Source organism: Epinephelus moara, chromosome 13 (assembly GCF_006386435.1).
Source record: "Epinephelus moara isolate mb chromosome 13, YSFRI_EMoa_1.0, whole genome shotgun sequence".
NCBI classification, from domain to species: Eukaryota; Metazoa; Chordata; class Actinopteri; order Perciformes; family Serranidae; genus Epinephelus; species Epinephelus moara.
Genome location: NC_065518.1, coordinates 27,565,426 through 27,579,526, shown reverse-complemented (window position 1 = coordinate 27,579,526; position 14,101 = coordinate 27,565,426). Strand labels below are relative to the sequence as shown.

Genomic DNA, 14,101 nt, shown 5'->3' with positions numbered 1-14,101 from the left:
AGGGCATATGTCAAATGTGTGTCACGTAACTGTAAAAGCACCACCACAGGTTTCATAACATTTTACAAACTGGCTTAAGAGAGGATTTGATGTTCCAATGCACTGTAAAGATAAGGTGCCATCAGATATTATTGGACTGTGTTGCAGAGATACATCAAATTCAGTCAATGCTGTAATAACACAACTCTGCCAAATGGTGATGGTGTAGATCCATGAATGAGTTTCATCAGCGCTCTTCCTCAGGTAAGAACAACTCATTCCCTGTTGATTGATTCTTTATTGTGAACACTGGAGATTGATACGATACAAATCATTTCAGTTAAGATACAGCATACAGATTACAAGTTCACAATAAATTAACGACTTCTGATTTATACTGAAAATCTATTGAAAAAAATGTATATCAAGATTCTGGGTAACCATTTGATGTAAGCAAATTAAATCTGTATTTAAAGTATTTCATGAGAGAATTTACAGTATCTTTTAACATATGCGGACAGCAGTATGAAACCATCTTTGAGAAAACATCTTACAGAAAAAAATAAAAATGACTGAAATGCCATAGTTGAACAAAGAACTAACAACAATGACTACAGTGCTACGAAACAACAGGTACTAGAAAACCTCAGGCTGGAAAAACAAGTCAAAATAGGTTAAGTTAAACCTTCTAGGTTTCAGTTTTCTAGGAGAATAACTGATCTATATTTCATGACCTTAACTGCAAAGTACAAGACTGGCACTTATCTGATGTTGTAATGTTTATCTTATCTTGTTTGGGCATTTGTATGCATTGAATAATGAAGATGTCTGGTGCAGCAGTTTAAACATTTATACAATATTCTCTTTACTTAAAAATTTACTGTGTACGTACAAAAAATAGAGAATAATAGATCCTCTGCCCTCTATATAACCTCTATCTTTACCCAGTAATATTCAACTTGGACATGAAATAAATATCTTAACATATAAGACTTAATAGCTTTATCTAGAGCTTTCAACCACATATAGTCTTAATCTGATGTAGTAGATCTGTTGATGTTTATGTTAAGTTTTTGTTAAAGCTGATGGAGTTGATACAGTATTCATTAGTAGATTGATTCTATGTACTGGAGTGAAGAAAGTTAGATGTGTTGGAAAGCTCCAAAAGAAGCTAGCACTGTAAGTGGACCATCATCCCCCCCCACCCCCCACCCCCAACTTCTGTTTCTAACTTCACACTCAATGTTTACCTTTTTTAAAATCCCAGTAAAGAGAATCCTCTCAAAGAGCTCCTAACTTTGCCAGAAAAAAAATTAATAAGGTGTCCAGGCTTAGGAGTGATTTAGGAAAGCTCTAAGAGGAACTTTGAGCACGGAGGGGACAGAAACTTTTACGCTAATGAGGAGGTGTGGCTGACCCCATTGCTAGGTATGACGCATTCTTTGCAGATGTGATTGGTTGTCACAGACACGCCCTTTTGTGAGCCTGCAAGGTGTGGACACCCAGTGGAAATGAAATTAACTGCTGACTGTGAAAGTGTGGAAGGTTGGGACAGACCCAAGTAATCACTGCTGCACTGTTACATTTTTCCAGTTTTCCAAATATCTTAGTGTTGTGATCATTTAATTTCTGGTGTTATAGCGTTAGGTGGCAGATGTGTGTGTATCCCTAAGGGATCAGCCACACATATTATCCCTGCATTATCTAATCTGTAGCATTTCATTTTACTCACTGTTTTTCAGCTTTTGGAGACTATTTCCTTGACCTCTTTTAGTTTCCACCATTTCCTCCTCGGCTTAGCAAACTCTTAAGTCCTCCTCTCTGCTCCTAACAACTTTTTACCATAGGAGCTCTTTTAAAGTCTAAGATGCTCTGTGAATAACTTCTACCTTTACAAGGACCCAGTCTTAACTGTAAGGGGAATTCTAAGAAAATGTCACAATTCTAAGAATGTTCTTAGAATTTCATCACTAGGAGCAACTCTTTGTACTAGGAAGCTTTGCAAATATGGCCCCAGATATTACAAGAACCCTGCTGCTTTGTCTCATAAAACAAAGTTTGTCCCTGTCTCTGACATTTTTCTTTTCCTTGAGTAAAAAGGATTCTTCTATGGAGGAATGACAACCTCCTCTTGTTTTGTGCAATAAAGAATTATAACTGTTTTTTTCCAAATCTGTAAAAAGCAGAGTAGAGTCCGTTTCTTTGCTGATGATATTGTTTTTTACATTGAATATGGTCTAGTTATTACCAGAAGATTTCTTTGTGTTAAAATGCATCATATAACACCTTTAAACTGAACAATCTGTGTATAAAAGATAAACTAAATGCCACGGACACATCAGTATAATGATAGTCATGATCACAAGTATTAAAAACAGTTATTGTATGATATCCTGTACATAAACAGCACACAGTGCCATTTGGCAGCTTACATTAGGTGCAATAGTGTATCTGTACAAATGTGTTTCAGATCTACTCATTGATTAAATATTTAACATATTTGTGTCTATGTTTCAACAACACAGGCATTTACAAACTACAAAGCTTCAAGGGCACAAAATTAAAATTACATTTAAAATATGTACATCACATTTATGGAAAAAAAAATGGATTGAACGGGCTGTAGAGTTAGTTACAAACATAGCTGTATGTGTGTGTGTCTGTGTGTGTGTACATGCATGTGTATGTGCAAGCATGTAGATAGGAGTTATATTACATTCACAGTTGCAGAAGATAGGTGGGTTGGGAGAGAGAGCATGTTGGCCGTATCACCACTGACAGAAATGTTACAAACACTGAGAATTTCATGATAATTCCCAGGCACAGCAGATTAATTACTACTCTAACAGAATGTACCTGTTCTCTCGCTCTCTCTCTCTCGCACACACACATACACGTGTATACACACACATAGGATTGGGTCTATGAGCGGCAGCAGCCTGCGGTCCTCATTTCTTTGTTGACGTACTCCTGCAGTTGAAACTTTGGCTCATCTTGCTCCTTCATGGTCCTGTGCTTCAGTTCTCTAAGAAAAAAGACAAGATAAACATGAGGCTATGCTAACTCTGCTACCAGTAGGTGGCGACTGAGCAGAGCAGTATTGACACTGACCTGCAGTATTACAGAGTAGTACAATGGCATGTTCACTATTGTTACAATGTGTCATGGCCGTGGCTTTAAAATACTTCAAGTAATGTATCAGTGCATGTTTCAGACAAAGACTGAGCCCATTCATTCTACACTGAGGGCATGTTAAGCAGAATATCTTTTCAAATCAGGTTTTAGCTCAATAATGTGAAATTCCATGCAGCCAATTTTCCCTAAATTTCCATAACTTTTGAAAACTGATTTAAAGCTCTTTGGAAACTGGTTAAGACAGTTACTGTATCAATGTGTAGACATGCAGCTGCAGATAGCGAGATGGAATTCAAAACTGTAAATTTTTAATTGTATAGGTATTGCTGTCCTGCCATTGGCTTCAAAGAAGTGACTCAATAATTGTTTGACAAGTTGCTAAGTGTTTCATGACATATGAAAAAAGTTCCAAATATGAAATACAGCTCTACCCTGGATGTTTGCCTTAAGGGGCTGTGCACATGCTGCGTTTTTTGCGCCTAAAATTCATTGTCTTTAATGTAGACGCATGTAAGGCGTGGTCAAACGTCAGAGTGAGACAGACATAGCGCATATGTGTTCGCAAGCAGCTACTTTTCACTGTGCCATGGCTGCAGCCTGAGAAACTGAGTTCAAATTTTGGAACGCAGCAGTGCACACCACGTCACGTGACGAGGACCAACAAATCACAGCCGACAGACATTTTCATCTGTAAATATCGGTCGCTGATAAATATGGAGAAGTTGATTATTTTATTGCAGGGCTGCCAGAGCTTTACATCTGTCCCACAAATACTAGGCCTACACAGAAACAGTGCCTGGAAGAAGATCAGCTTTGCACTTAGGATTTCAGGTAAATAGGCTATGATACAGTGCTTGTTAAGGTTGCTTAGCAACCTAAAAATGCAACCTGCCACTGCGCTCTTGAAAGCTGGCACAGGAAAGACACAAGAGTAGCACCCAGCGTCTGACCTTGCGTTTTCCAGGCAGTTAAAGAAACGGCATGTGTACAGCCCCTGTAAGAGTGGTGCAGGAATGAGTTTGCATTTTTGAACTTCTGGTTCCCTCATCTCAAAGTCAATGGTTTTTTGAATGGGTTTTTGGTTAGAGGCCTGCAATAAGGTCTGTGGTTAACACAAGCTTAAGAGACTCTCACATTTTATTTCACAACACAAAATAAGTCAGTAAATACTGTCTTAAAAAGGAGGGTTGCTAGCAGAAGACAATAACACTCCAGAACGTCATCCTGCTTAACACAGCTTTACAGCCTTGTTGCAGTGGTGATACTGGGATCATGCAAATGTGGTGTAGTTCGTTTATGGCCTAAGGTTAGCGTTTTACTTCAGGCAGTTGGATACAGGCTTCAAAAATCTGCCACAAAGTTAATTTTCCACAATAATTCAAAATCCAGTGGAGAGATCCCATTGAGTTTTTGTCAAGGGAACCAGGGCAATGTTAACTTCTGGGCTGGTATACATACAATGGTCATCCCTGCACCATTAAATGTGAGTTATACAACCCCATAGACTGGCCACTAGGCCCAAAATTCAAAGTTGCCAAAGGTACAAAAATCTAAATTTGGTGAAAGTTGTATAAAATTATAGTTTGGCATTTTAGGAGATACAGTGGTTGACCTTCTTGTCCAAAGATCAGCTAAGATAAGATGACAAGATCCAAACCACTTTCATATCTGTCTATTAAATATGAAGCCACAGCCAGGAGGCCTCATAGAACTTTTCATTTTAAGTGACGTAAGGAGAAAGAAAGGGTGTCATACTGTATTTATCACAATTTCTATGTGACTCATGTTTTTACCTGTTTTTTAGTTGCTCTTACTTCGAGCAGTTGCATGTTTTATGCAAATTAAGCACTCTCAAAGTGAAATGAACCAAAACATGACAGGGTGTAAGTGTGACAGAGTGGAAGAGTGACAGATGAGAGGTGATGGAGAAGTTTGGAATAAGCAAAAAAAAAACAAAGGGAACAGAGAAAGAGAAAAGTAAAAACTGAAAAGGTGTTAACATGAACTGGAAGACAGCAACAAAAAAGGAGCTGGTCTCAGATTCTGTATCTGCATGGTGCTGTGTGCCAGACTGTCATGCTATTCCTGGCAACACCCCACAATGCCAGCCTGTTACCATAACGAGGCTATAAATGTAAAACTACTCCCACACAAACTGTCCGACACTACACATTTAAGTGAGACACAGTGAAAATAGCATCCTCATTATTAAGAAACAAAAGACAGGCAGAGCTATTTTGTGTTGCTGTCAAGACAAACTTTCTGTTGAGATACTGATCTCATATTAACAGCTGAATTTTTAATGCATGTCCTTGTCTAATTGAACATTTAAGTCTGACATTTTCCATTATCACACCATGGCCGTAGGGAACAAATGCTAATGTATGTCAAAAAATAAATCTTAATAACCCTCCTCTCCCCTATAATTATCACACTGCTCTTGTTTTTTAAAGATAAGAGCATCGGCTATGTTGCTCTCAGCTTTTAAACTTCATCATACTCTATGTGGTAGGTGTTGCAAAAGTCCTCCATGTGCGCCTGCCCTCCATTAGCAATGCAGCGCTTTTGAATCTGAATATAAAAGACTTCAAATGGTTTTACGCAGAAATGTAATGCCTGCTCAGAAGTCACAAGGCTAGAGCAACACTGCAGCAGTAGTTCAGCTGATCAGACCTCTACAATGGTCCCCCTGTGCAACGTGGAGGGCACTTCATCATGATTTTGCTATTGAAAGGGTACCCTCGAGGGCAAGGTATCACAATTTTACTACTGTAAGGGCACCCTAGGGGGCAATGTATCACATTTTCTCCAATGGAGCATCCTAGAAGGCACTTCAATATGCTGTCTCTGCTGGAAGGGCAACCTGTAGGGTATTGTGTCACACTTTCTTCACTCGAAGGGCACCCTAAAGGGCACTTCATCATGCTTTCTCCACTAGAAGGGCACCCTATAGGACACTTCATCAAGCTTTTTCATTGGAAGGGGACCCTAAAGGGCACTTCATCACGCTTTCCCCACTAGAAGGGCACCCTAAAGGGCACTTCATCACGTTTTCCCCACTAGAAGGACATCGTAGAGGGCATTTCATCATGATTTGGCTACGGAAAGGCCACCCTAGAAAGAACTTTATCATGCTTTCTCCACTGCAAGGGCATTGTAGACAGCACCTCATCACAATTTCACTATGGAAAGTGCACCCTAGAGGGCAATGTATGAAATTTTCTCCAGTAGCAGGGCACCATTCAAGGCACTTCATCACACTTTCTCCAACAGAGGGGCATCCTAGGGGGCACTTCATCACAATTTCACTACTGAAAGGGCACCCTAGCTTCTCTAACTCTGCCAGGACGCCGACGTCCTCGCTCCCCTCCTCCTCTGTTAAATGGTATCTCCCAGACGCACTACATCATCAAACCATGTGATGTTTGGTATTGCCGGATTCAGGAAGCTCTCGACTTTTCAAAAATAACATCGTTTTTCTTTTATTTACTATGTATTTCGCACCAGAGCAGACTAAACACACAAAGTCCAAAATCACGATGAGTGGTGACAAGTCATGTCATGCCATTTTTTGCGACGGGTAAAGTTAAAGGATTACACGCGACCTTATGTGGAGCCGTTAGCAGAGACTTAGCTGGTTTATAAAAGGTAAGAGTCTCACTCCTACCACTATTTTTGGCTGAGATATGCCATCTAGAAAGTGGGATCATAACTTTCACGTTTAATGTGGCTTTATTCTGGTGATGTTTTATGGTGTTCCTGTGTCAAAAACAAGATCAGCTATCATAATCACACCTGATTTCAATCATTACAATGTTAGAAGCTGGCTGAGTGTTGTTTGATCACTGACAGTACTGTTTTGAAGCAGAGTGATCGTCTTTTGGAGCTCCGGTGCATCTTTTCATGGAAAAAACACTGTAGAATGGTCATACTTTGAGCAATCTTCTTCAAATTTAAAATAAATATTCACTGATAGTGTGCCTACAGCCCCACAGTGCCATTTACCTGCTCAGATGAAGCCACAGACAGTTATTCATCCTGAAAAACATTTTTTCTTTTATTTTAGGCAAAATCCTCAACTTTTTACTCACTTCACAGGCCCATTACTCTCAACTCAACTCAACTCAACTCAAACTTTATTTATAAAGCACATTTAAAACAACCAAGGTTGACCAAAGTGCTGAACAGGTCAATAGAAATAAACAAGCAAATACAATGAGGTACCTAATAGTACACCACAATAATAACCATAAGATACATAAAATACAATACAATAAAATAAAATACAAGAGTTATAAAATAAGATCAAAATAAGCTAAAATGTTTGGGTGTCCAGCTCAACCTGAGTTAAAAGCCTGAGAGAAGAAGTGGGTTTTAAGAAAAGACTTAAAAACCTCTAGGGTCTGGGCAGACCTAATGTGCAGGGGCAGGCTATTCCAGAGCCTAGGGGCAGCCGCCCCAAAGGCTCTGTCGCCTCTGGTCTTCAGCCTAGTCCTAGGAGTAGCCAGTAATAGCTGACTGGCTGATCTCAAGGCTCTGGAGGGAGCATGAAAGTGCAGGAGTTCGGTTAAATAAGGGGGTGCCAGCCCATTTAGGGCTTTAAAAACAATCAATAAAATCTTAAAATCAATTCTAAAACGCACTGGAAGCCAGTGGAGCGAGGCCAAGATTGGTGTGATGTGATCGTGTTTACGCTTTCCAGTGAGGAGGCGGGCTGCTGCGTTCTGGACAAGCTGTAGACGGTGTAGCAGTGACTGGTCAATACCGACATAAAGCGAGTTACAGTAGTCCAGACGTGAGGTTATAAAAGCATGGATTACCCTCTCTAGATTCTGGGGGGAGAGATAGCCCTTTACTTTAGCTAAAAGCCTGAGTTGATAAAAGCTGGTTTGTATTACTGATCTAACTTGTTTATCGAATTTAAAAGCACTGTCAAAGGTCACACCGAGATTTTTAACAGAGGAACGGATGTTAGGAGTGAAGGGGCCCAGAAAATCAGCAGAGTAATCGGAGGGGTCACATCCAAACATAATGATCTCTGTTTTATCCTCATTGAGATTTAAAAAGTTAGTGTCCATCCAGGATTTGACATCTTTTAAACATTCTAGCAGTGGCTGTACAGAATCCTTGCTAATGGATTTAAGGGGCAGATAGATCTGTACATCATCTGCAAAACAGTGAAAAGGTATGTTGTGTTTCTTAAAAATCAACCCTAATGGCAGCATGTACAGCAAGAAGAGGATGGGGCCCAAAATGGAGCCTTGGGGGACACCGCAGGTGAGAGGAGCCGTAGCTGAGTTGAATTCCCCTAAGTTAACTGAGAAGCTCCGATCAGTGAGGTAGGACTGAAACCATAGAAGGGCAGTACCTGTGATACCCACCCACTGTTCCAGGCGAGACAGGAGGATCCTATGATCTACGGTATCAAAGGCTGCTGACAGGTCAAGCAGCACCAGAACAGCAGAGTTACATGAATCAACAGTTGACAAAAGATCGTTAAAAACCCTCAAAAGTGCTGTTTCAGTGCTGTGATGTGGTTTAAAGCCAGACTGGAACTTTTCATACATGTCATGGGCCACTAGGAATGATTGCAGCTGAGTAAAGACCACTTTCTCCAAAACCTTGGACAAAAATGGTAATTTGGAGATTGGTCTGTAGTTTGACAGGAGAGAGGGGTCCAGGTTTTTCTTTTTTATAAGGGGCTGCACTACAGCATGTTTGAGAGCAGCTGGAACACACCCTGAGCTAAGGCAGGTATTTATGACAGCAAGAACAGTGGACCCCACAGTACCAAAAACATCTTTGAAGAGGCGAGAGGGAATGCTGTCAGAGGGACAGTTAGTCGGCCGCAGATGCTTAACTATATCTGATAGTGAGGAGAGAGATACTGGCTCAAACTGGTCAAAGACAGCAGGTAAAGGAGGCACAGTGGGGTCAGGACCAGGGGCAGTGAGAGTGGAAGCAACTGGCCTAAGGGCAGAAATTTTTTCAATAAAAAATTTAAGAAAGCTCTCACAGAGAGTGGGCGATGGCACGACTGGAGAGTTATCGCACGGGTTTACAAGGGAGTTAAAAATGCTGAACAGAACCTGGGGCTTATGACTGTTATTGGAGACAATATTTGATATATACTCCATTTTGGCAGCTTTAACGACTCGCTGGTAGGCTGATAAACATTCACGTAAAGCTTCTTTGGAGACGTGGAGCTTATCTTTTTTCCACTTCCTCTCAGCACGCCGACATGAACGTCTGAGAGAACGTGTGGAGTCATTTAACCATGGCTCAAAAAATGCTTTAGAGCGCTTAAATCTGAAAGGGGCAACAGAGTCCAGGATATCAGTGCATGTAAAATTAAAAACACTTAAAAGCTCTTCGGCATTAAGACCATGATTGACATCCGGAGTGCTAAACATGTTTACGTCGGCATACATGGCAGAGAATTGTGATGCAGTTTGAGGGTTCAACATGCGCAGGCGGCGTGAGGGAGCACGGGTTACAGTCCGCGAACAGGGGACTGAAACGGTAAATAAAACAGGCAGATGGTCAGAAATACATGCTGTTTCACATATCTCATTTACACTCACAGATAACCCATGTGATAGCACAAGATCTAAGGTGTGACCCTTCTCATGAGTCGGGCTGGTCACAGACTGAATGAGATTAAAAGAAGCGATGAGGTTTGAAAAATCACTGACCAGAGGTCTGGATTCACAACACACATGGACATTAAAATCGCCAGAAATTAAAAAGTGGTCATACTTCACAGTAACCTCTGATAGAAAATCGGCAAAGTCATTAATAAAGTCCTTATTAAATTTAGGAGGACGATATACAACTGCAAACATGACAGGAGGGGACAGGTTTAGCTCAAACAGTTGCAGCTCAAAACTGGAATAATTGTCAAATAGAATTTGACGACATTCAAAGCTGGATTTGAACACAGAGGCTAGACCTCCACCTCTGCCGGTGGTCCGAGGGGAACTGAGAAATAAGCAGTCAGGAGGAAGGAGTTCAGAGAACGGTGTACACTCACCAGCCTGAAGCCAAGTCTCCGTCAGGAGCAGAAAATCCAGATCACGAGAGGTGAAAAAGTCTTTTAACAAGAAAGTCTTGTTTGCTAGCGATCTAGCATTAATCAGGGCAATACGGAGAGTAAGCTCCTCAGTGGCTGAAGTGGCTGAAGCTGAGACACGAGCCAGCGGGCGAAGGATCCCATGGTCCACACCACCTCTGCGGGCTCGCAACCGGCGGGGCAGAGCAATGGTCTCTATAGGGAAAATGACCGGTGGAAGTGGCAGTGATAGCTGGGGCCTGTGGGGGGTGGTGGCGGGGGAAATAGTGCTGTGAGCAGTTGGTGTTGTTGGCGTAGAAGAAGTAGACTCCGGTGAGGGGGTGTGGCAGGTAAACAGTCAGTCGCGTGGAGCATACTGGACAGCGTGGCGAATGTTTGCTGTTAGCATCTGGCTGCCCAGCCTGTTTGGGTGGACACCGTCGGGCTTGTAAAAGGAGGGACGGTTCCAAAACAGGTTAAAATTGTCGATAAAACCAAAGTTAAGAGCTTTGCAGGTGGACTGTAACCAGGTGTTGAGGTACAGGAGTCTTGAAAAACGCCCTGCTCCGAGGGTGTGTACTGGGAGAGGACCGCTGATAAATACAGACTTTCCGGTGTCATTTAAAAATCTAAAAAGGGCATTAAAATCCTTTTTAGTCAGCTCAGACTGCTGTCGAGATGCGTCATTGCATCCCACATGGATCAAGACCTGTCTCTGTATCACCTAGAGTGTTTCTGACACTTTCACAAGAAACTTTAGGGAGTTTTCTTTCTGGCAAGACCTCATGCATGCATGTAGTCAGAGCGGTTCACAAGCTAGAGTCTTTTTAATTTGTGTATGTCATTTTTTTGCTACAAAATGGGGGTGGAGTGCAAGAGGCTAGAAAGAACTTTATCATGCTCTCTCCACTGGAAGGGGACCCTAAAGGGCACCTCGTCATGCTTTCTCCACTAGAAGGGCACCCTAGAGGGTACTTCATCATGCTTTCTCCACTGGAAAGGCACCCCAAAAGGCACCTCATCATGCTTTCCCCACAAGAAGAACATCGTAGAGGGCACTTCATCATGAGTTCACTACTGAAAGGGCACCCTAGAAAGAACTTTATCATGCTGTCTCCACTGGCAGGGCATTGTAGACAGCACCTTATCACAATTTCAATTGTCAAATGTTCTCCAATAGAGGGGCACCCTTTAAGACACTTCATCACACTTTCTCCACTAGAGGGGCATCCTAGGGGGCACCTCATCACAATTTCGCTATTTAAAGGGCACCCTTGAGGGCGATGTAACACATTTTCTCCAATGGAAGGGCACCCTAGAGGGCCCTTTATCATGTTTTCTCAATTTAGGGGAACCTAGAGGACACTTTGTCACATTTTCTTTACTGGAAGGGCACCCAAGAGGGCACTTCATGTGGAGTGAGGTGAGGTATGGTGTGATTACTTCATGTTTTACTTACGTGATAAAACCATTGAAATGTTTATCTGTGGTGCGCTAAAAGTAGCAAAAGTATAGAATTGTCATACTGACTCAGAAATGTTACATATCAATATCTAAAGTTCGCAAATATTGGTCTACATTAGCCACAATAAGCTACTGGTTGAGCAAAATCAGGTAAGACTATAGGGGTGTACTGAACACAGAAAGAGCGTGCTTTAATGCTCAAATGTTTGTAAGAGGAGAATTGTATAACTGCTTCTGTAAAAAGTAGCATATTCTTTAACACAATGCTTTTTGTCCATGGATCATGTAACACCAGAGCTAGTGACGTACAGGGGACAGTACTGTTCCAGTTCTCATCACATAGATGTTAGATATTTAGAAACTTTGTGTGCTTCACTATTGTGTGTTTCTTCATACTGTGGTGTGGTGTTGTGTGTTTGTGACTCACTTGGCCACAGCAGTGAAGGCCAGCTCCACATTCAGTCCAGATTTAGCACTTGTCTCCATGAAGGGTACTCCAAACTCCTGCACAGAGAAACATTTGTTATTAGGTGTGAGTGTTTGTGATTTGGACTTGGTACTCCCGTATGTCTTGTCTCTCACAGAAAAATTAGGTTCAAGATTCATTTTCGGTTGAGGAGTGGAGGATTAAAGTACCAGGAGAGAGATGAGAGGGTTGCTGATCAATACTAATAATTCATCACTAATTTTTAAGGTGCTGAGATCTCCGGCTTTCAAATATTAATTTTCTCCCCTCTTTGTTGTAGCCTGTATGAAAGAAAATGAACACAGTGCGTAGTCGATGAAAGGTGCTCCCAGGTATCGTAATCTCATTCTGTGTATGTGTGTACATGTCAATATTCTCACCATGAGTGTCTCTACCTTGACAGCTGCAGTGCTCCCTACCACTTCTGCTCGTATTTACTCTAACACGCCTCTCAGAGCTTATCTGAGCGAAACGGCCTGGAAAATTAAGTTAGCAAGCCCCCGTCATTTATTCCAAACAATAACAACATTATGCGCCTCCATGAATACGTAATTACACACACTAATCAAGACACAGCAGCTACATGGGGGGGGGGGAGTTTTGGGGTCCACGTGGCTGTGTGGGCAGAGCACAGCTTGTCTTTTATCCTTGTTACATGTGTCAAATTGAATACGGGTGTGTTTGTGTGTGTCATGAAGCTCACCTTTGCCAGTTTCTCTCCCTCCTCTCGCTTCACCATCCTGTCATGTGTGGAGTCAACCTGGAGCACATTGGACACACAATATTAAATTAGAAACTGTCGCTCACATTAAGCCCTGGCTGTCACAGTGTCTGGAGAGCGGTTAATGAGGGAATTCACAGCGGTTTGTTGTCCATGTTTGACAAACGCAGGGCCACATTAGGCTACTTTTCCTGTCTTTGGCATTCATTTCAATGCATAATTATTTTCCATTGTTACCAGTTATTTCTGTTTCCCAGCTGCTTTAACATTGTTTGTAATTTTTGGCTCTGGTTTCATGACCACCACTTCTCTGGAAAAAAATACAAGCATGGATATGTCTTGTAATGTCACAGAAAAAAGATGTTAATTAAAAGCTTTTCACGTTTACTTAAAGCAGCGGAGCTCCATAACAAGCTAAACACAACACCTGCCATTTTATTGCCTAGAATGTTGCTATGGCTAACTAGCAAAAAGTTGCCTATTACCCCTTTCACCAGACATGGAGCAAGAAGAAATTATTCTGTAGTCTTGTTACTTGCTACCTGAAGAATATAAGGTAGCCATAGTCAATATTCTGTCTCTGTTTTGGTCTCCACCAACCTACTAACTTTGTCCATCTTCTGTTTGATGTTGGGCAGGTAGTGTAACATCAGTTAACAGAATCTTTCATTAAAAAAAAACAAACAGCTGTGTCTGGAAACAATTTAGAGAGCAGGGCCTGTAAGCCATAAACCAAATTAACTAAAAGGGGCTACAATTTTTAAAGTTGATACAGCTGAAATGTTAGCAAACATTGCCTATTTCCACATCCAGTAGCTTCAGAGCAAGAGCATTCATTTTTAGCCCTTTAGTTTTGTTTTAGTTCTGTTTTTTCCTCGGATCACTTGCTGTATTGCAGTGAACAAATCCCCTGCACCCCCAAAAGCTTTTTCCATATAGACCACCATTAAAAAAGATGGTTGTAAAACTGTTAACAGGACATGCTGAACTGCAAACAAGGTCAATTATGATTTTTTTTCTATCATATGTTTTGATCCATGGAGGTTTTATATTGGTAAACCTTTTTTCTACCAAGAGAAGCATTTTAAAAATCTGTGATGTCTTCACAATGAGTGCGTTTACATGGACAGTTTAGCTCCCTTTTCATTTGGAATGAAAGTTCATTCCTATTAAAAGTGATCTTGTAAACACCTCATTCAGAATGAAAATGGCCAATGCGATTAAAAATTCATTCCGATGTAAGGGGCTGGAATATCCCGTTCCTAGTTCCGAATGAAAGAATTTC

General features: G+C 41.3%; 1 protein-coding gene across 1 annotated transcript in view; it reads right to left on the bottom strand.

Moving 5' to 3' along the window:
• Positions 1–274: 274 nt before the first annotated feature.
• LOC126399543 (ras-related protein Rab-26) overlaps positions 275–14,101 on the bottom strand; it is a 141,950-nt gene continuing 128,123 nt past the window's right edge. The window contains exons 7-9 of the mRNA XM_050059577.1: positions 12,799–12,855; positions 12,057–12,133; positions 275–3,004 (exon numbers count right to left, since the gene is read on the bottom strand). Coding sequence (XP_049915534.1) covers positions 2,902–3,004; positions 12,057–12,133; positions 12,799–12,855 — 237 coding nt within the window. The 3' untranslated portion in view covers positions 275–2,901. The remainder of the gene's footprint in view (positions 3,005–12,056; positions 12,134–12,798; positions 12,856–14,101) is intronic.